The 21,523-nt window shown below is 55.5% G+C and overlaps 8 protein-coding genes across 8 annotated transcripts; 4 read left to right on the forward strand and 4 right to left on the reverse strand.

The window, feature by feature from the left end:
- Positions 1 to 709: 709 nt before the first annotated feature.
- On the forward strand, positions 710 to 1,484 carry GCG54_00006725 (uncharacterized protein; the record flags this gene model as incomplete). Its single annotated transcript, XM_045406724.1, has 2 exons — positions 710 to 931; positions 987 to 1,484. The coding sequence occupies 2 exons, from the start codon at positions 710 to 712 to the stop codon at positions 1,482 to 1,484; spliced, it is 720 nt and encodes a 239-aa protein (XP_045260376.1).
- Positions 1,485 to 1,604: 120 nt separating this feature from the next.
- On the reverse strand, positions 1,605 to 3,502 carry GCG54_00006726 (uncharacterized protein; the record flags this gene model as incomplete). Its single annotated transcript, XM_045406725.1, has 5 exons — positions 1,605 to 1,709; positions 1,762 to 2,185; positions 2,326 to 2,529; positions 2,923 to 3,330; positions 3,480 to 3,502. 5 exons carry the CDS (start codon positions 3,500 to 3,502, stop codon positions 1,605 to 1,607), a joined length of 1,164 nt encoding a protein of 387 aa, XP_045260377.1.
- A 304-nt stretch (positions 3,503 to 3,806) lies between these two features.
- GCG54_00006727 (uncharacterized protein) lies at positions 3,807 to 5,984 on the forward strand (the record flags this gene model as incomplete). Its single annotated transcript, XM_045406726.1, has 1 exon — positions 3,807 to 5,984. The coding sequence occupies one exon, from the start codon at positions 3,807 to 3,809 to the stop codon at positions 5,982 to 5,984; it is 2,178 nt and encodes a 725-aa protein (XP_045260378.1).
- Positions 5,985 to 6,660: 676 nt separating this feature from the next.
- On the forward strand, positions 6,661 to 7,653 carry GCG54_00006728 (uncharacterized protein; the record flags this gene model as incomplete). The annotated part of the gene is made up of 1 exon (XM_045406727.1): positions 6,661 to 7,653. The coding sequence occupies one exon, from the start codon at positions 6,661 to 6,663 to the stop codon at positions 7,651 to 7,653; it is 993 nt and encodes a 330-aa protein (XP_045260379.1).
- A 912-nt stretch (positions 7,654 to 8,565) lies between these two features.
- GCG54_00006729 (uncharacterized protein) lies at positions 8,566 to 9,086 on the reverse strand (the record flags this gene model as incomplete). The annotated part of the gene is made up of 2 exons (XM_045406728.1): positions 8,566 to 8,985; positions 9,039 to 9,086. 2 exons carry the CDS (start codon positions 9,084 to 9,086, stop codon positions 8,566 to 8,568), a joined length of 468 nt encoding a protein of 155 aa, XP_045260380.1.
- Positions 9,087 to 13,806: 4,720 nt separating this feature from the next.
- Positions 13,807 to 16,350, reverse strand: GCG54_00006730 (Target of rapamycin complex 2 subunit sin1; the record flags this gene model as incomplete). Its single annotated transcript, XM_045406729.1, has 3 exons — positions 13,807 to 13,923; positions 13,997 to 16,268; positions 16,328 to 16,350. 3 exons carry the CDS (start codon positions 16,348 to 16,350, stop codon positions 13,807 to 13,809), a joined length of 2,412 nt encoding a protein of 803 aa, XP_045260381.1.
- A 382-nt stretch (positions 16,351 to 16,732) lies between these two features.
- On the forward strand, positions 16,733 to 18,976 carry GCG54_00006731 (uncharacterized protein; the record flags this gene model as incomplete). The annotated part of the gene is made up of 2 exons (XM_045406730.1): positions 16,733 to 17,879; positions 18,153 to 18,976. The coding sequence occupies 2 exons, from the start codon at positions 16,733 to 16,735 to the stop codon at positions 18,974 to 18,976; spliced, it is 1,971 nt and encodes a 656-aa protein (XP_045260382.1).
- Positions 18,146 to 19,613, reverse strand: GCG54_00006732 (uncharacterized protein; the record flags this gene model as incomplete). Its single annotated transcript, XM_045406731.1, has 2 exons — positions 18,146 to 18,938; positions 18,991 to 19,613. The coding sequence occupies 2 exons, from the start codon at positions 19,611 to 19,613 to the stop codon at positions 18,146 to 18,148; spliced, it is 1,416 nt and encodes a 471-aa protein (XP_045260383.1).
- Positions 19,614 to 21,523: the final 1,910 nt, after the last annotated feature.

A 21,523-nucleotide genomic window follows, 5' to 3' on the forward strand; every position in this document is an offset into this window, starting at 1 on the left:
AAGTGGGGAGCTATGACGACCTGCATTGAAGCCTGTCCCGCATTCGGCTTTTCGCGATACATATCCGGTACCTCCGACGCATGCACAACCCCAGGAGCCTGTCCAGTCAGCAGCCAGTCCGCCGCACTTACGCCGTACTTACACCGTACTGCGAGGTGGGTAGCTGAGTCGCGCGCATCCATCAGCAGCGGGAGGTCGCGTCGGCAACTCGGATCCCCAATTCCTTCCTTCAAACCTATCCGCGTTTACGAAGACGACGTATTGTGAGGACGCGGAGGATAAGACGCTCGGATACTGCTAGAACAAGCCACCATGCCTTCGTGGAGATGCGACGACATACAACAAACAGGAAGCAGAGGACGTTGCATTGCTTACCTACGCAGTAACTGCCACAGTCTGAGCTAGGTGAGAGTGCCAGCACAACTTCAGAAGAAAGCTCAATTGAAGCTTAAGCCGGACTGGTCCCCTAGTCACTCTAAGACCTGACTGGCTGGTTGTTTGATCTGTTTCCGTCAATGCAACTCCAGCGAATTGCTTCTTCTGCTGATCCGATAGCTGTCAGAGCCCTGACCTGGTCCTAACCTAAGGTTTGTGACACGTTCATCAACAGATAAACCCCGCCGCGTGTGACGTGAATGCGATTACAAGCTTCACCTTTCATCCACTCACCTTTGCATGCAAAGAGGCCCGCAAATTGAACGTTGAAATCATGCCTTTCATCTGCGGTACTTGTGATCGCCAATTCTGGGCTGGATGGCAAGCTAGGGATCAGCATTGCGATGCTACCGGCCATTCCCCACCTAGATTTGAATGTTATTCTTGCGATGAGTATTTCGCCGACAGCGAGGACAAGGAAGAGCACGAAGCCGAAGACCATTTACATTGCGGTCCTTGTGACAGAGACTTCACGTCCTGGAACGCTATTCAACAGGTCTCTAGATATCTCTCCTAATCGTTTGATGCAGCCATTGTCTGACACAAGTCAGCACTTAAATTCTAGTGTCCACCGCGCATCGGGCATTTCCTGCCCCTTTTGCGGAGTCGAGCGAGCTTCCGCAACCGGCTTGGTTCACCACCTTGAAAGAGGAGGCTGTCCCAACGCGCCTCTCGACCGCGATGCTCTCTATCTCGCCGTCAGACGCCGGGACCCGAACGGAATCATCTCTAAGAAGTTGCTCGAGTTTCACGGCTCTCCCACATACTCGGCAACCGAGAACTCGTACAACTACAGACTTGATGCGTATCAGTGTTACATGTGCGGCAACTTATATGGAAAGCTGAACTCGCTCAACCAACACCTACACTCGCCGGTTCACCAACAATCGCTCTATCATTGTCCCAACAGGCACTGTCGAAGAGAGTTCACTACCTTGGCCGCTACCATGAATCATCTAGAAAGTGAAAGCTGCGGGTTCATGCGCTTTGAAGCTGTCCAGCAGAACGTGGGCCGGATCCTTGATTCGCGACGCATGATCCAGTTTTAGTTGTGTTGAAAAGCAAGCAGGTCTTGCGGATCATCCTTCTTAACCCGTAATGTAAGATCAAGTTGTTCATTGAATGATATGTAAGGTTGGTTAGGTATCTTGCGTCTTCATGTATGTCGTCTATGCCCTCAGGTCTTGAGTTTTCAGCTTCTCTGTATCTTGCCACCATCGTCTCCAATCGATGCTGAAGGACGTCTTCCGCCCGCTCCATAACGTATCTTCCAGCTTTTTTCGGTATCCACGACGGTAAGGAGCACGCGCTCCAGTCAGGACTGACCTCGGCACCCAGAAATCCTCGATCAGCGTTGTTCTTGCAGAATTCGAAGAGGTAAGCGCAGGTAGGGCAACACCGCTCAGTAGTAACCACCAACTTCAGGGGCCGTTTCATTTGGGGCAACTGCTGGATGCCGAGCATCGTAGCTTCGTGGTGAACAGCGCCGTCATGGTGCGTGGCGTCGAAGTCATACTCAGAGCCTTCGCGAACCGCCGTGCGTTGACTATTGATCCAGCTCATGATATGTTGTTGCATTTTCGTTGATCTCGTCCGGCCCTCTGGTGTCTTCAAGGTGCCCAGTAGCTCGCTGATGGGGAGCATCTCGCGGTCCCCGTCGTCTATCGTACCCTCAAAGAAACGAACCTTTGTCTTCCACACTATCTCTGACACGATTTCCTGCCCGGGCCTCGCCTTGAGATCGATATCCCTACGTACGAAATCCATCATGGCGCGGACATGCAGCAAGAGTTTTTAATGTATTGCTTGCCGACATCTGCCCAATCCCACTCTGAAACCGTGTCAAGATGACGTAACATTTCTCTCTCTGGGTTGGTATCCGAATAATACCGGTGCTTCCCTCGGCCGTCGGCGTTGTCGCTGACGGTAGCCTTCTTGTAGTACTCGTGGTATAGCGGCGACTCCAACTCAACACACAAGGCGGATTTGAGCTTGTACGTGCGAGAAAGTAAGTGGAGGTGTTGGTAAATCCTGTGCTCGAACATGTGGTGCAGCAACGAAAGATGGTAAGCCCAGGCGACGAGCTGATCTGCGCTGTCGTCGAAATATGTGCGGTCGTTCATCCATCTCTCACGATCAGATCTTCTCTTAACTAATCCACTGACCGCATTGCAGTAACCTTTTACGAGCCGACTGAGGACAGAATGGAACGCTTTCCTGCCGTCCAAGTCGTACCAAGGGTTGCTCTCGTACGGATAAACCTCAAGACCTGGGCCCTTTCCTTGGGATCGGAGAAAGGCGACCACTACTCTCATGATCTTGAGTTGCTCTGCGGAAAAAGGCGGGGCTCCTCCTGCGTCCCATTCTCAATATTCCTTACACTTCGTGATCGTGGCGGACGTGATAGCCGTGAAGAAATTGCGTTTATTCTCCCCTCGTTGGTAAGTCCCCGCTTCCATCTTCTCGCAGCATGAGATGGATACGTACCGGCGGAATGCTGCCAGGGCCTGAGCATAGTGTTGAATTGTTCTTGCAGTCCGCAAATTTCTCAAGATATCGATGACATTCCCAACACGCTTGCCGGCGGTGATGTTCGCCATGTTAGTAGCATAGTAATGTGCCACCGAAACGTCGTCAGGAATGACGTCCGACTGCAAAAGTCGACGGACTGCCTGCTTGGGAAGCGCTTGTGGTGAAGGCTCGTCCTTGCCTGCACTCCGCACGGCGATCGAGAGGACGGCATGGCCCGATGCAGGGTCGTCTCCACCAGGTCTCTTGGGCCCTTGCAGCATCACGGTGACAACCTCATCCTTTCGCACAAGGAGGGTTGCGAAGGAAGGTGCGCACTCCTTGTACGTGTAGCCTCCGTCTTTACCTCCGCCGTCAATGAAGACACTTTATTGAGGATAAATATACCATCAAGTGGATCGCTTACTGTTGCTACGCTCGTCACAGCTGTTGAGTCTATGCCGAGGGAATTCTTATTTGTTCCATCTGCGTCATATTGATAGTGTTGCTCTGGTCTTCTTGTATTCTGCACATACCTGCCCTCGTATGTTGTATACATCTTCCTCGCGCCTGTGTGAGACTTTAGAGCGCCAAACAATAATCCAAGCTGCGTCCAGATGCTCCTACGCGGCACCGATCTCCAAGCTGATTTCTCTTCTCATTCCGGACTTTCACTGGTTTGACGCCGGCGGCCACAAGGGATCGAGTGGTGGCTTTCTCCGTTGAACCGTTTCGGACGTTTAAAATATCTCCTTCGTCACAAATCGGAATTTGCTTTTATTCTTTCTATTTACTCTATCTACGAAACCCTGACTTCCCCAAAAAGCATCTGGAGCAATGTTCATCAACCAACATTCTACAACATGGAGTTGCTTTCGCGAGACGGACACTTGAGGTTCCGCTCCATGACAGAGCTTCTTTCGCTGACAAACTTCGTTTTCAAGCCCGAGTACCCCTCTGATGAGTCCGAAGACCCCGTAGGACCTCCTCGAATCTTTTCGGCCACCGATGGCTCAGTCAATGGCCGCGGCTATCTCTACTCCTCTAGCTTTACAAATGTCGTCGCTCGAAAGGATGAATTCGCTGTTGCCACTCTGGTTGACATAGACAGTAACTCGCCCAAGGGTGTAATAGTGGCCAACGTACAACCTGGAGAGAGCTACCAGATAGCTTTATCAGCAAAAAATACCTCTGCAGACGTTATTGGACAGGTGAGGTGTACAGTCACCGATCTCGATCAAGACGCGACTCCTGAAGGGTTGATCGGTCACTACCTCAACAGCATCGAGGAGCCGGATGCAGCAGAAAACGAAGAACTACATTTTCAGGTAAAGCATAGCTTTCTGAAACATGCCAGTACTGTCGCCGGGCTTCTCAGGGGAATGCGAGATGCTGACACGGTCGACACGTTACACGAAGCCGCTACCCATTTTCGGACGTACTGTATCATCGCCGGATGCGATAAAATCTATGCGCGCTTCTTTCGGGGCTCGAGAAACCCGTCTGGCTCTCTGGCAACTACCGTGGGTACCGCGGCGACAGAGAACGAGACCACGCGGGATCAGGTGAGACCAAGCAAACCGACAGAGGCAGACGAGATACGAAGGCTTAAAGAAGTCATGAATGGCGACCGACGCAACTTTTACGACATCTTAACATACGACATCTCCAGCTGTACTTCTCTCCACCAAGGCATCGGCCCTTCAATATGGCTTCAGCCCCTATCAGAACACTCGTTAGCACGACTGGGTCAAATACTGCAGTTCCTTCGAGATCATGGATGCCAGAAGGGTTTGGAGGACTATCACCCAACAGAATCCGACTGGTATCACAAAACTAAGGACAGGGAAGCCTTTCATCACATTGTTCGCTCACTTGTTAGGGTCACAGCAGAGAAACTGGATCACCTCATCGCTGCCAAAAGAGCATACCACACAACCAAATTAGCGACGCAAAAGCTCAGGTCCGAATTACAACAACGACGGGTCCGCGAATTGTGCGAACTGGCACAAGAATATGATCGCTGGGCATCAATTCTCGGCATCCTTGTATCAGAACTCCGGAAACAGTTACGCTGCCATATGGACTGGCTCGAATACGAGTTCTGCGACAAGTACAGCGACAGCTTCACAGCGTCGCCTCTGTATCCAGACGTCAATGTTTGCAACTATTCTCCCTCTCTCGGAGAACATATTCTATGGGAAGCCGGCATGGGACCCTACTACGATGACGTCCGTCTCGGGCATGAAGCGTTTGACTTGTCTGCTCTTGATGATTGGGCTCGTCTAGGTTGGTCGACGGCTGCGATGATATACCTTGTCAACATCACTGCCCATTCTAATGGCATGTCTAAACTTGGACCAGACTTACCAAGAACCAACGTAACTGGCAGACCCCCACCAATAAACGCAAAGACAACAAGTTTTCAGCTCGTCGAAGTCTCCGCCAACGACGAGGATCATGAAAAGCTGCCATTGAAAGACCTGTTCCTCACCCTTACAAACAAGTGTTTCCAGCCATTCACTGAGGAGGACCAGAGTCGAATCTGGGGGCTGATTAACATGGAGCGTAGAGAATCTGAGCCTCAAAGAGAAGATGTCGATGTGGAAACAAGGCACTTCAGCGGGGAAACCCATCCCGAGGCCTACGCGATTAGTTTCCACATGCTAGCCAGTGCGAGGCGCAGGCTAGGCGCCAAGTTTACAGACGGGCAAGAGAATGTTGTCTTTCCCCACAAAGAAGTGCTTGATCTGTTCCAGGAGAACATCACTAATCTAGCGGCAACTGGGCGGTGTTGTACAGCTTGCGATAGACTCCTCTGGTATTACGGCAGGAGGTCAGGCTCTTGGGTCACGCACTCCGAAGATCACCGTATCTGGGTTCCATGTTCTCTGCCTCCTTGGATACCTCGAGACATAGGCGAGTACATGATTGAGCTGGCATACGACGAGTTGCAGTATCGACTGCCAGAGATGATTGATCATTTCGAACTGACCAACGATCTCTTCGAGGAGAGAAAAGCAAGAAATAGTCAAAAGTAGGAGGAGGGCCATGTATTCTAAACTTGTAATTAGAGGCGGCTCAAAACAAATTCTAGACATATTTCAGCATGAATTCATACAAGTTCAATGTTGATTTACGAAGTCCAAGTCTGACGGGGGTACAAGCTTATGACGAAAGTCGGTCACGACGGGCTGGATGGCAATGACGACTACGATAGTAAAGCCAATAACGGCACACATAGCAAAAGAGACCGATTTCGTTGTTGAGCCGCAAGTGACCCTGATGCGACCATGTGTGTGATGCGCGAAGTCATGAAAAGACTTCAAGAATCGATATCGTGAGCGACAGATAAGGGGATACCTGAAGCATCTTGGCGCGATATGCAACCGCAATCGACGGTTCGGGTCCCTTACCAATCGACGTTGCACTCCATTGAGCCTCAAGATAAGTACATGAGGAATGTACCAGACCGTTGCTGGCGGGGAGGCGGACTTAACCTTATCTCGCAGGAATGATTCAGGGACGGCAACTGCCAAGCCCCGCAACAAGGAAGACCATCAACGCCGCGCGATAAGATAAGCCAAAACCTACGACGTCAAGTCACTCCCAGGACGACCCCTCCAACTTTGTTCCTGTCAACCGCGAAACCTTGTGCCCCATCCTCATCGCAAATTTCGACGACACACGTCCAGACGCGCTGATGGGACGCTCGCGATGACAAGCCCGCCGACTTCGCCGCGCCGGCGGCACATCCTCTCTTCGATAAACCCGGACGAGGGCCACGAGCCTGCACCGAAGCGCACGAAACAAAGCACACCTGAGGAGGCAGAAGTGGAGGACGAGGCGGGCAAAGATGACGATCATCTTCAGCCGAGATCGTCGCGCATCCGCCTGAAGTCCAAGCACAAATCAAGGTCACACCGCCATCGCGACCGCGACCGCGACGATGATGACTCCCGCTCGCATCGCCGCCACCATCACTCTCGGAGGCACCGCAGACGATCACGATCGCCCACACCCCCGAACCCCTACGAACCGCAGGCGCTCGATCCAGATGCAGCATTCCGTGAATCGCTCTTTGATGCCATGGCGGACGACGAAGGTGCGGCGTACTGGCAGGGAGTCTACGGTCAGCCAATACACGTCTACTCCAACGAGCGGACCGGCCCACAAGGTGAACTAGAGCGCATGACGGATGAGGAGTACGCGACACACGTCAGGCAAAAGATGTGGGAGAAGACGCATCAAGGACTGCTGGAAGAACGGGCGCGAAGAGAAGAGGCGCGCAAGCGCAAGTCAGAGGATGAGAAGAGGAATAGGAAGCTGCAGGAGGATATGGAGCGTAGTCTACGTCGCGGGGAGGAGAGACGACAGAAGAAGATGTGGGCGTCACTTTGGGAAGACTACGTGCAAGGCTGGGCGAAGTGGACCGGCGACGCTGACACGATACCGTGGCCCGTCGAGAGCGGGCGCCAGAAGGACGTTAGCGAGAAGGAAGTCCGCCGATTCATCGTCAATGGGCTGGCCGTGGAGGAGATTGGCGAGAAGGAGTTTGCCGGCAAACTGCGAGAAGAACGTGTCCGGTGGCATCCGGACAAGATGCAGCAGCGACTCGGCGGGCAGGTCGACGGCGCCGTCATGAAGGACATTACGGCGATTTTCCAGATTATCGACAAGTTATGGGCAGATACCCGGTCGAAGGCGTAACAGAGACTAACCGACCACCACACTACGTATTTTTTATTCGGCGCAATCAAACGGAGAAGGGAATAGAAACGAGCATGGACTTTCCTTGTGTCGATTACTTCTCAATTATCATCAAGCGCAAGTCGTATGTTCCACCTTTGCTTTTCGTACTGTGAAACACTGGTTGAAGCAGTCGGGGGCTGGTGCAGCCAAGGTGGCTGGAAGCCTTGGGGTGCGGGTGCTGTTTGCCGAACCAAAGGCGACATTGGAACTAGCACAACGCGCATGGCTCCGAATACGAAGTGTGGTCCAGAACAAATCACAAGCGTCGTCCTGTCACTGCGCCTATTGCGACGGAGCAGCCATTTACCCCCAAGGCAGATCCTCATCTGCATTTGTGCAGCAAGCAATACAGACGGTCCAAGACTGCAGGAGACAATGCGCGGCGGTTATACATGAGATCATCCCCTTGCGTGAAGTGACTTTGGACAGGTACTTTGACAGCTACGCCGCAAATCTCAGCTGGTTGGTAGTCTTTTCTTGAGCTTTGCCGAGTTTGATGTGGCAGACGCCCCCTTTGCCAATATTCGTCCGAGGGGGCTCACTCCTGGCGCCAAGCGGTTGGGATTGGCCAAGGCGCGTAACACGGCGGAGCTTTACCCGGCGGAAATCTCGATGGCGGCCAAGTGCTTGTCAATATATCACAAATAACCCGAAGTGCATGCAGGCCAACAAAGTGCAAAATGTACGTTGGTTTCATTTGATGTACAAAATTGTACTGGTATTACATCATGATATCTTCCGAAGAGGTAGTTTTAAAAAAGGGTTCCCAAACAATGCTGTGTAATATCCATTACCACACCGATTTGCCGATCATTTCCGCTAAATCACATTCCCATGCAATGAAGGACGCGCGCGAACAAAGCCACCCCTTTACAGGTTGGCAATGAGGGCGGCACCACCGAGGAGGGCACCCATGGCGACGGCAGCGGTCTGAGCCGGGGCAGCGCCGGGGGCGGTGGTGCTCTGGGCAGAGCCGGAGCCAGTGGCGCTCTCCACGGCGGAGCTGGCCTCTTGGCTGGCGGACTCGAGGGCGGAAGAGAGGGAAGCGGCAGCAGAGCCGGTGGCGGTGGCGAGCTGGGAGCTCAGGTTGGCGGCGCGGGAGGAGGCGCCGGCGCTGATGGACTCGAGGGCGGAAGAGACCTGGCCGCCGAGGGAGGACTCGGCAGCGGAGAGGGAGGAGAGGCCGGACTGGATGGCGCTGGAGACGCCGCCAATGACGGAGGAGGCCTCAGTGACGCCCGGGACGGAGGGGAGAGTGGGGGTGGTGACGGTGACGGTCTCAGCCTGGGCCTGGGGTGTGTTAGTCGTCTGGGTATATGGTAGAGTGAGCGCGGTCAACTTACGGCAGCCAGGGCGGCGAAGGCAAGGACGGAAGCGGCGGAGAAACGCATGTTGATGGTGGTTGGTTTTAGTGTTTGAGTGTAAGTGAAAGTTGGTGATTAGAGATTGATGGGTTTGGTGTTGGAACGGGTAGAGTACAGCTTTGTTGATTGGTAAAGTGGAGGAGATGTCGATGAACATTGGGGCTCATGGAAAAGAGTCTTATATATCTTTCGACAGGCCGTTCGACGCCAAGAGGCGTGTCTGTCTCTCTCGTCCTCCCACGTAGACACACCCCCATCGGCTAGGTCCTCCTGCTTGCTGCCGAGAGAGGAGAAAGGCCAGGCACCACCACCGCCTGAATCCTCCACAATGCTAGGCACATGCTTGGCGTGTCCATGAACCACACGCCCCCCTTTGAAGGCGAATGGGAAAACAGTCTAGAGGCAGCCGTCGACCTAGCGGACCGCGGGTGGCACTCCGAGACTGGCACAATACGGATGGATACACACGACAGACGAATGATGGAAACGGTACGTACCCGGGTGACCACCACCGCCATCGACAGCTCCCCAACTCAGCCCTGGTGCCGTGCGGCGGGACCCATGTCGAAATGCGCTGCCTTGGATGGAGAAGGAGGCGGAAAGAGCGAGAAGGGAGGACGGAGGAGACCCACATCCTCACGTCATCCCCGCGGCAACAATATGCAGTCCTCCAGCACGGGAAAGCGAGCAGACGAGAGCTTGCCTTGCCTTGCTCTCTCTGGAGATGGACATCACATCAGGCTTTGGGGTCCGCCAGCTTTTCCTGCGTGTCTGAGACGGGGATCATGGCCCGTTTGGATCTTTTGCCCATGGGCACGGAGGACATGTGAGCGATGCCGCGTCGGTGACGGAATTCGATACTCGTCATTCTGGGGAGAGACGACGAAATGGTCGCTTCGCTCTAAACCAAAGCTCTCAATATGTGCGGTTCCGAGCACCAAAAGAAGGCACCAAAAGATTCGCCGGCTGGTTGGAGGCGAAAGAGACGACGTGGAAAACCCGAGACCTCCACCCCAACGGAACGGCGCACGCTACGCTAGCCAAACTGGACCAAAGCACCTCCAAGTCGCCTCCCGTTTGGTGCTACGCATGTAGCCCATCTCGGATCGAACGAATCGTGGCGTTGGGTTTCCGTCGCGATCAACGGCTGTTCCCTGAAGTTGATGTCGCTGGGAAGCCTTGCGTTCCCAAAGATAGCAATCAATAAGCACGGGTAGCAAAGCCACGCGGTAGCCCCAACCTCGGCCATCATCCATTCATTCCACGGGTACGTCTCTGCAGACTATTCCAATTTTTTTTCTGCTTCTTCCATCCCACATCATCCACTTGGGACGATTCGCGTACATCATAAACGGAGAATGCAACGAGTCAATAGGATGGAGACGGGTTGTCTAAGCAGCATTAGCATTGAGGCGATGACGGCAGGGTCACGGTGGACTATGGTGACATAGGAAGGGGGGAAAACACCGTTACATCATTACGGAGGTTTGGACAAACGGGATTCCAATATTTGAGTACCGAAATACGGAACAAGGAAGACAACCAAAAGACACATGGCCCAATGACACCATTGGGACAGGCAAGCAGTTGCTCCAGGACCAGGGTTGCGCGGCGGAGGCGAGGGGGTGGAAAGCGTGGACGATCGACAGGAGGTGGAGATGGGAGTCGCCGCTGGTTGGCTGTAGACGCTGGGCGGGGCGGGTCAGGGCGTTGGAGAAACAAGGCCTTGCCGGCCGCCATGTCTCTGCCGCTGTCTCTCTTTCTCTCCATCCACCTGTTGTTCTGTTTGCTAGTTCGCACAACTCGGATAGGTACGGACGCAGCTCCTCCAGACTGCTTCAATTCAATGCGGTCTCGCACGCCAATGGCGAGGCTCCAAGTTGCTGCTCCCCGCCCCTTGCGGGCAGTGCTGTGAAACATGCCAGCCGCAGGCACCGAACGCTGACAACAATGAGGGAAAAGGAAAAGAAAGCAAACGGCAAAACGGAGATGCGAGGTAATAACGGGCCCGATCCTTCTCCGTTTCCACCATCCATTCCCATATTCCTTCGAGCTAGCTGAAAATAAAGCTGGAGCTGAAGGAAGGCTGTTGGAGGCGACAAAAAAAAAAGTCACAAACGCACACAGCCCGCGGGAGGACGTAACATTCCCGATGATGTTGGGCCGGCCCCCCGGATCGCTGCACCCAATTCAACGGGTCGCGTTGCACCGACACCATGCGAGCCGAAAGGCAAACGGCAAAGACATGGTATGGCGGTCGATATGTCAGCTGGCAGTGCAGTTTTTCTTGGTAATAACAGCGGCAAAAACACCAGCAAACTTCTGTCTGGCTGCAGCACGCGGATTTACGCAGGGACGCAGGGGGGCGTGGGAGCGCGTTATTGAGACCATCGGACGGACGGGGTTCAGTCAAAGCATCGACGCATCACTGTTCATCCTCCAAAAGATTTTTCAACAACAAATTTTCCCAGGCCTCGGTTTCTCGCTTGGTGAGATTTGAAATGAAGAGGCAGTAGCTTGGAAAGGAAAACCTGCGTCTGTGTTTCGGCCATTTCGCTAGACTAGACATGATGCTCGCCACGGACGCTCGGCGCGGAGGATCATGCAAATGACGTATCGCTGACAGGCACCGCCCGTCTGGACCTCGATGGCCCTCCCAGGTCGAAGTCGTTGGAGTCTCCAAACCAAGAGAACCTCGTCCTTCTGTTTTGGGACACTCAAATGCTCTTTTCGCAGGCAAGACCTGGTGCACGCTAGCACTTGCTCCTCTCGGTTGAATGAGGGGACGAGGACCGACGTTGGGGTCAATCGGCTGGGGAAATTTCAACCCCCATTTCCACATCTGCAAGAAAGCAGAGGGTGGTTGGGGAAGCAGTCTGAATGGATAGACCAAAGCCTGGAGCTTCTTGGGGCTGCTTGGTATCGTCGCTTGGCTTGAACGTCGTCTCGGTCACGGAGCCGTCCACCGTCAGCAAACTTCTGTCACGCACGGAGTTAGCAAAGGATCCCGTCCCCTACATCCAGCCTGCTTCAGCTCAGCCTTGGGGGAGTGATACAGCACGTAGCGCAGCCTGGCCTGACGCGTCAACATGCAGCTTTTTCTTAGAGCCGCCAGGGACTTTGGCCGAGCCGGACGCCAATTGCGTCACTCCAGGTCGGTGTTGTGCACCCGTTTGATGTGCCACCGGTTCGTTTCAAAAGTCTCTAGAGCTTTTTGAGTTCGGATTAAAGTGAGGTCCATGCAGCCTCGCGATTTGGCACAAGTTCGTCTTCGTCCTTTCCAATTCCCAGCCGCGTCACGGCAAATTTGTGTAGCCAGTGCCCTTCGTTCTAGTTTTCCACGGCTTCTGTTCGTCGTCTGCTAGCTTCGTTTCGGGAAAACCAATAATGACTCGGAGTCTTCGTAACATAGCCTCCCTCCCGCATGTGAGACAACGTCCTCCCTTGAGACAGTGGGAAAACCCGCCTGGACGTTTGCGTTAGGAAAAACGGTATTTGCATAAAACGCTCAAAGAAGACTTGGGATAAAGGGGTCTGGGGGCCTTTGGGGACCCTGATCAGTGATCGCCTAGACCTTAAGCTGTCGGTGAGCATGACCACAACACAAACAACAGAAAAACGGCGAGCGACATCGGGATAAACCATCAGTGTTCCACATCGTTCCACAATACAGAGTACCTCGGGACTGCCCATCCTCGGATGATATTGGGTCCAGGGATAGCCTCTCGCCGAGTATACTTATCCGTAGCACTGCAGCAGCAGCAGCATCTCCGGATTCAATTTACTTCTGTAGCACGGTATGCAAACAGACACCACCCTTCAAGACGAGCCCCAAGAAGCGATCTGCGAGTCCTGCTGCACAGAGTAAGCCCTTGGCACGCAGCTCTCATCCATCGTGTTTGTTCAATGTGAATTGCCATTTTCCACTTCTCTGTCTGTCTGCTACCTGGTGACGCTAGGCCGGGGGGTACTAAGGCGGGGGACATGGACAGGCGAGGAAAGTCAGCTCATGAGCGACAATCCCCATTTCTTCTCTCCCATCGCCTCATCCCCTTCATCCATCGTGCCATCGATTCATCCCCTCCCAACCGAGACTGCCCAGCCTCGCCCAGCCCGACCTCAGCAGGGAGCGCAACCGCGGCGCCAAGCATCCCGGCCCGCGGCTCCAATCGCATTGATCTGCATGACGCAGGAGCCAGGATGCGAACCTTAATTGGACATGTACCCCACACAGCAATCCCTCCACCCGAGTTGTTTGTGGTGGTGAGTGTGCTGTGCCAATGAGCTTCCTCGTGCCTGTTTTCCTTGTTTGCCTGGTCCTGCTCTGCCACTCGGCGAGAACCTGGCCGACCCAGTTTATCGGTGCTTCCACTTGGTACATTACATAATTCTTGCGCCTCTCGTCATTGCAGCCGTAGCCCACTTTCCCAAAATAAGCAGCGAAGCAATTGCGGTGACGCGTAATCCCTCCCCCCAAAGCCGGGGGCCTTCTCGGGGGCGGATTCTGTCCCGACCAACCGAATCCCGGGCCATGTCAGCATTGTGGTGGAACCTGTAAGCTCTCGTTTGTTGACCGCGACTCCCGCTCAACACCAGAACGTCACTGAGTCGAGTGCCGGTGCTCGGATGTGGCGGTGAATGCGTGGCGTGGACCTTTCGTATTGTGGCGGGGCCAAGAACAGCGCATACATGATGCGCTTCTTCAATGTCAAACCATGTTTGTTCACGCGGGCTCGTTGGGCAATCATTAGCCCATAACTTGAGATACACCCTTCCTCAGCTCGTCGACGATCTCATGCGCTTCTTCGACTGATTTAGCTTCAAAATCGTAGCGCTTACTTTCCGTGTCGCGGTAGATGAGAACCTGCAGCACGCAGCAAAGTCAGCTTATGCCCTCGGTGTGCGATCCTGCTCAGCAATTTGTAGAATGAGCTCACCTTGAATTGGTTTGGATGTTTGCTAGACACCTTGCATCCGATGACCTGAGAAATGTGTGCCGTCGTGGTCTTTGAATCTCTCGTAGTCGGCTTGATGTGCACATACTCGCCGTCAATCTCGAACCGTTTTTCGGATTGTGTTATCATCCGCACGGTGCGCAAGCGCCAAACGACCCAGGACTTGTGGTACGCGCTCGTGAGTTCCGCCTGCTTGATCGCCTCCTGAGCGAGCGGGTGGCTACCCATAATGTGCGTCTTCTTCGCCTTGCGTCCCGGCTGGCCATCGACGAAGGGGAGAAGCTTTGGCGAGGAGCTGCCTGGCGAACCCGTCATTGCGAGCGGGCCGTCGGTAGCGAAGCGGCGACGATGCAGCTCCAGATCGGACAGGCTACCGATGGCTTGGACCTTGGTATCAAGCAAGATGACGGGGCCGCCCCCGGGCATTTTCAGGACGTGATTGGCCTTGTCAAGCTGTCTCTTACGACATACCATGTCCAGAACCTCGGCCATGTAGGTTTCCGTGGTCGTATCCAGCGTTACCAACTGGCCGGGTGCCACATCCGTCGAGTGGAGGTGCACGCGCAGAAGCTTCTGCTGGCCCCTGCTGGTGTTGGGCGCGGCGGCTGGCGCCTGAGGTGCGTCGGCGAACATACTATGCTGTTGACGATAGGTAGTATTCGTGACGGGGTTCGGGCGAGGCTCTGTCGCGACGGGCAGGAACTGATGAGCGTTGGGCTGCGGCGTGTTGCGCGGGGTTGTGTCTTCGTCTACCGTTTCCTCTGCGGCCTCTTCTTCTTCAGCCTGGGGCGTGATGCTCTGGTTCTCGCCGAATTCGGACTGCGAGGCCATGACCAGACCAAAGTTGTCGTGGGTCTTAGAATTGGCGCGCATGCGCCCCGCTGCACGATTGTTCGCCGTAGTGAAAGACGTCAAGGCCTTGGTGCGCTCAAAGGCTGGGAAGTCGTCGTCGACCTCGCCATCCTCTTCCACCATTCTCAACGTGAACCAGTTGATGTTGGTTTTATCGGCGGCGATAGGCGGCTCTCGCTTCTCTTCGTTGTATCTCCACAATGCGAGCCCAATAAGATCGGCCACTGTGACAGATCGGTCACCACCTTCGCCGTGGTGTACCTGACGTCGGATGAGAACTTCAAACGGCTTGCCGGGATTGTCAGAAAATGCCGGATAGATGCGGACGGCGATCGGATTATTCTCTCCTTGACCTGAAAGAGCCGCAAAGTTTTCGAACGGGACCTTGGGTTTAGTCTTTCTGGCCCTCAGAGCGGCCGACAGCAGACTCTTTGGCTGAATCATGCTCATGGGTCGGATAGTGCTCATCGGGCGAGGGGGTGGCAGAGGGCGCAGGACACGGGGCGGCGCCTGTGACTTGCGAATCGTAGAAGTTCGTGTGAATTCTCGAGGAGGCGTGCCGACCACCTGTTTGTGCGGTAGCGGCTCCGGGTTCTCGACCGCATCAAGGATCGAGGCCGAGTCGATACTCTCGACGTAAGCTCCAGACATATCTGACCCATCCGAGTCGTCTTCCTCCTCCGGCAGCAAGTCAGTGCCGGCCCGCTTGATCCCCAAGCTCGGTTCCTCCATGATCCTAGCCTGGAGCTTAACCGACTTGGCCGCAGCTCTCGCAGCCTCTCTCTGCCGATGGAAACCAGACGCATCGAACTCGTTCTCGGAGGAGACCTCGCTGCTCGTGACTGTGTCTCTTCTCGCTCTCTCCTTAACAATCTCCAATGCTGACTGCGAGCCTCTCCGTGCCCCTGGAGCTGCCCGGGGAGACATGGCTGGGGACTGCTTGATATGGGACGATTGAATCGGGCTGGAGCCGGCCCTCGACCTGACGGGCATCTTTGCGAACTTGATCTGCTGCGCCGCTCTGGTTCCAGGATCATCATCATCGCTCTCATCACTAAGATCGCTACTGTCGTCATCCTCCAGAGTCTCGCGACGCCGTCTCCTCCTCGTCGCCAGACCGGGCCCTAGCGTATCGGTTCCTCCGCCGGTCAACATTCCAGTCTCGTCGGGTTCATCTTCGAGGGTCACGCCGACCTGGCGCTGCGGCTGGAAATACTCGGATGCAATCGCAGTAGGGATCGGAGGAGAGTAGCATCGTTTGACGAGGTCCGGGTTCGCTTGCCATGCGACGGCCTTGAAGGCTGAGGAGTTCATGAACCCCTCATTGAGGGTAATCAGGCGCTCGCCAACGCCATCGGCGATTTCGGTAAGGTAGCCACAGCGCAGCTGATATGCGACCAGCCTAATTGAAACAAAATGTCAGCGAAGGTTCATCTGGAGAAAGGATAGGTGCGCGCGTACTCTTCGTTCTGAATGACCGACATCGTGGGCTTGGGTGCGACCAGTCACCGGGGATAAAAGGAAGGTTAGAAGATCATGCCAAAAGGGATCAGATCAATGGAATATACGCCCACGATCTGACAAAGAACATGATTGCGAGCGCAGCTCACAACACCCCGAAGCAAATTGATGGTTAAGAAGCTCAAGTTGGCGCAGGAAGGTGGTCGAGGGGTAACTTCGGTGTCGTGCCTTCTTCAGCCTCGTGAAACACCAAGGTGGCAGTGGTGGCTCGAGCGTTGGACTCCTAGTGGCCCGAGAACCAGCCTTGCATAACATGTGGCGGTGCATTTCAACCTGGTACATCACCTTTGCCTATGATCGTCGCATTCAAACTTCATCCACCAACACAACGAATCTAGCAGCAAGATGGGTTTGGTAGACTACTCCGAATCATCAGGGTCGGAGGACGAAGCGCCTCCCCAGCCCACCGTCGCGAGACCCGTCGCCGGCACCACTGCGAAGAAGCCATTCCAGAAAGTCGTCGACCGATCGAACCCAGGCAAGATCGTCGTTAACCTGCCATCCGCAAAACTCGAAGAACCCCCAGCCTCGATCGACGAGCCCCCGGCGAAGAGAGCGCGTACCGCAGGAGGCGGCCGCTTCAGCGGTTTCAACTCGTTCCTGCCCCCACCCAAGAACGCGGCCAAGACAACACCTGCGCAGAGCAGCAGCAGCAGCAGCAGCAGCTCGTCACGCCCCGTGTTCCAGCTCAAGACCGGGGCCGAACCTGGATTCAGTCGCGATCGAGGCGATGGCGCCGGATCTTCAGGCGATGGAGGCCTCAACCTACCGGCCCCCAAGGCTGCCGCGCAGCCGTCGATACCGCAGGGCATGAAGCCGGAGGAGGAAGTGAAGCTGGTTGGCAAGCCCATGATGTTCCGACCCCTCTCCGTCGCCCGCAAGCCCAAGAAGAAGACAGCGTCCTCCGTCACTCCATCCGCTTCCAAGATCGAGCCCGCAAAGGCCCCAGAACCGGCGCCAAAAGAAGTTCTCACACCCGCGCCTGCGCCAGCACCAAAGAAAGTGTCCCTCTTCTCGATAGAACCAGAAGAGACACTAACGGACCCCACACCAATACCCAGCGGCGGCGGCGCCTACGAGCCCCTTTTCGAAACCCAACAAGACGAGTCAAACGGCTACGCAGACTACGCTTCGCAAATGAACTACCCGGCCCCCTCCACAGCCCCCACAGACTCAAACTCGCTCGACAACATCGCCGACGACCTGAACCTCTCCGCCGCGGCACGTCGCGAGCTCTTCGGCCGGCAAAAGGGGGGAGCAAACCCGCAGACGGCGTCCAGGGTCATCAACTTCAACACGGACGAGGAGTACAAGCACAACGAGGAGCTCCGCGCCGCCGGCCAGCAGCAGATTCACAACCCCGTGCGCTCCATTGCGCCGGGCAAGCACAGCCTGCGCCAGCTCGTCAACCAGGTGCAGACCCAGCGCGAGGCGCTCGAGGAGAGTTTCGCAAAGGGGAAGAGCAACAGGAAGGAGGCGTCGAGCCGCTACGGTTGGTAGAAAAGTTTATCACGGCAGCGCGAGATTTAATGATACCCAACAAATTGATACAGAACATTCTTTTCGTTCTTTGTTTGACAAACGATGCAGCTAGTGTACAACAAACGATGCTTTCCATCGCGACCGTGGTATCCGAACTTTGACCTCGTGACTTCATCACCCAGAAAAGAAAAGGAAAAAAGCTATCATACAGGAAGAAAAATGTAGGTACCGAACCCATTTTTGAACATCTAAAAAGAAACATGCAATATTGTGCTCTCAGCAGGTAACGACAGGCGCAGTTCGGCCGTTGCCAACACCGCCGGGGCCCATGAGGAAACCCCACTCGCCTCTGGTGATGGGCGAGATGTCATCATACCCGTTGGGCGTCATCGGGCCCAGCCTCTGTCTGTCCTCGACGGAGCGGTCCTCGTGAAGAACCTCTGCAATCGACACGGGGCTCCAGACGGACACGTTGGGCTGACGCTCCGGCCGCGCCGTCAACTCCTCTTCGGAGACCTCGTCCGCCTCGACCATCGGCGGCGACGGCTTGGTGTCGAAGTTGGTCTGCAGCTTCAGCACGGGGCCCTTGGGCGAAGGCGGCTTGCCAATCTTGATGGTGGCCATGGCCGCGGCCATGGTCTCCTCGACGTCCCTCTCGAGCTCCCTCATGGTCTCCTCGACGTGCGCCTTGGAGCCGACGCCCTCGATGGCGCCGACGCGGTCAGGGCCGCCGTACGCCCTGCGGTACATCTTGTCGACGTCGGCGAGGGCGGCGTCGCTGACGCTGAGGAAGTCATAGGAGCGGAGGAGGTCGGACTTGGAGACCTTCTTGCCGGCGCGGGAGAGGATGAGGCGGCGCAGCTCGTCGACGGCGTCTTCCAGCCTGAGCGGGGCGTTGGTGCGGGAGTAGCTGGAGAGGGCTGCCTTGAAGGTGTAGAGGCGGTCGAGGGAGACGAGGGTGAGGCCCTCGGAGGCGAAGAGGACTTCGTTTTGGACGATGGAGCGACGGATGAGGCTGGAGGTCATGCCGCAGGCGGAGCCGTCGACGACTGGAGGGAGCCATTCAGAGCTGTGTGTGTGTTAGTGGGATATTTGGGTGGGAGATGAATAGAGTGACGTACCCGATGCGGAATTTCCTCTCCGCGCGTTCGATGGTCTGGCGGAGGGTGCGCTCTTGCTTGTCGGTGAGCAGGTCGGCGTGGATGAGGCGGATGCCGAAGGGGTTGGGCGACATGGGCCCGGAGGCGTCGGTGATGGTGGAGGAGGCGACAGAGGGCGTCATGGGAGGGGGCGAAAGCGGGATGCCGGGGGACAGGGGCCACCTCAACCTCGGACCGTTGGTGTCCATGAGGAACGAGGGCGTGAAGGTGAAGGTCTCGGGAGACTTGGCTTCACTGCCGGCGGAGGAGACGGTGGACACGGACGAGATGCTGGACCCGGTGTTCGTCCTGACGAGCTTCTTGAAGGAGGAGACGGGCGAGCCGAAGCCGCCGAAGCGCGTGGAAGGCAGCGGCGGGGAGCTCGGTGGCGACATCGTGGGCGTGGTGAGGCCGGAGGACGAAGGCAGGAGAGTAGGGAGCTGGTACTCGCGTCTGGCGACGACGAGGGTGACGTGGAGAGCCTTCCTGGCGAGCCTCTTGGAAGCGTACTCGAGGGCTTCATTAAGATGGGGCGGCAGGTTCTGGACGTCGAGGATGGAGGTGCCGGCCTCCAGGGGAGACGAAATGCGACCCTTGAGAGCCATGTTGACTGAGGGTTCTCGGAAAGGGTCTCGTAAGCGAGAAGAGAAGTAGTTGAGAAAGCTTTGAAGAATATCGGTCCAATTGGTATTACAAGATTGGTAACGGACTCTGGGGCGCCAGGCCTGAGCTTTGAAGGAGTGTGTTGAAGGAAATGTTTTGTCGGCGTCGACGCCCTTTGTGTATGATCTTCGTCTTGGATCTCAACAAACAACAGAGGTGAGGTGGGATGGGAGGGCAGGTGAAGATATATCCAGTCGTAGCTCCTCCGGCTTTGCCTAGCTAGCAGCTAGCTCAAAGAGAAAATCTGAAACAAGAGCCTTCGTATGCAGGACACCCCCTGGTCATCCGAGTATACATATGTGCCTCTTTGTGCTCGCGATGCGACTCAAACAGCCTTATGGGTAATGGGTAGAGAGGGGCCCCATCTATCCCTTTCGAGAAAGGCCTGGTCGAGGTAAGGTACCTTGGAGTTTTGGAGAGGGGGAGCTCACGCGAGATGGCGAAGACGACGACTACCACTACGACGACGCAGGGTGACTTCGGACGTTGACCCACCACGCTAGGTTTACGATTATCACTGCCGGGGTAGGGGTCCTTGGGAGCAGGATACCAAGGGCAGCAAATAAAAGTGGGATAAAAAAAGGTTCACGGCGCGGCGGCGCGGCGTGGCGTGGCGTATCTGACAGGCCGTGGTCTTTGCACGAGGTGCTGGTGAGGCTGGGCGCCAAAAAAGATGAAACCCGTCTCTTCTAGATGATGAGGATGGTGATGATGATGACGAGGGGCGTGTGCTATTGCTGTTGCTGCTACTGCTGTCATCCGTGTTGGTGAGTGCGAACCTGTCCCAAAAAAAGAGATGGTGTCTGTTTCATGATCTTCCAATGTTCTTTGGAGGCACATACGGAGAAGGGGATGTTCCTCGTGTTCTCCTTTCCGTTTGCCTCTTCCGTGTGTCTTCGCAGCGCTTCCATTGGGAGACAGAAGGGCAGAGAGGGGGGCAACCGGTGACGAGGCGGCATGCGGTGCAGTCGCAAAGGGCCAAGGAAAGTGGGAGGGTGGGATTGGGGATGGAAAGGGGAGCCGATTTACTCAGGGGGGCGTGGTGTGTGAAGTCGCTAGGGGTCCCCGCCTGTCATCTATCTCAGCCTGTCATCAAACGATGCCACAGCGAACGTCGTCCTACGGTCTTCCCAGCGCCCCTGACCCAGTTCTTGTTCGATCATAGCAGACATGGACAGCGATAATGTCGTCCAAGGTAAGGTACCAGCTGGAGCAGCAGCAGCAGTGACTGCGAGAGCCGCGCATTGCGAGCGGGCTACCTCCTAAATCGAGAACAAACCACCAGAGACTACTGCACTTCATCACATTGCATATCTAAAAATGAAGTCGAAAATGGGACTCTCCCATCTTCTACTCTTCACGTCCTTCTGACCGCAAAATCCAATCCAATCCAATCTCCGCATCTCATCAACGGCTCTAGCCTCTGCAGCTTACCCAGAAACCCAGGCCGTCCAATCGTAGATTTTCCCAAAGCTGCCTACGCTGCAGTAGCTTCGCAGCTTTCCGTATCTGTACCCTTCGGCGGCTACGCTGCTATTTTCAGCGCCTTGACCCCGCGCCTGTGGTCACTGGTGTCCCTCACAGCTGGGAAAGCCGTGGGCCTGTTTTTCGTCTGATTCGTGGCCAGAGTCGGGGTGGGGATCTACGTACAGATCGACGTGTGCGTGCCGGACAGGGATTCGTGCATGACCGGGCCCGCCGTTCTCGCCAGTGTCGCAAAAATAGATTGCTTTTCCCTTTCAGTGTTCCTCACCACAAGTCATCGCCGCCTCTACCGACAGGCCCCCCAAAAACGGCACATGGCTCGGGGGGGCCATCGGTTGGCCCGCGCGATAACTCACGGCCGCGGCGA

Source organism: Colletotrichum gloeosporioides (genome assembly GCF_011800055.1).
Source record: "Colletotrichum gloeosporioides strain Lc1 chromosome Unknown consensus_68, whole genome shotgun sequence".
NCBI lineage: Eukaryota > Fungi > Ascomycota > Sordariomycetes > Glomerellales > Glomerellaceae > Colletotrichum > Colletotrichum gloeosporioides.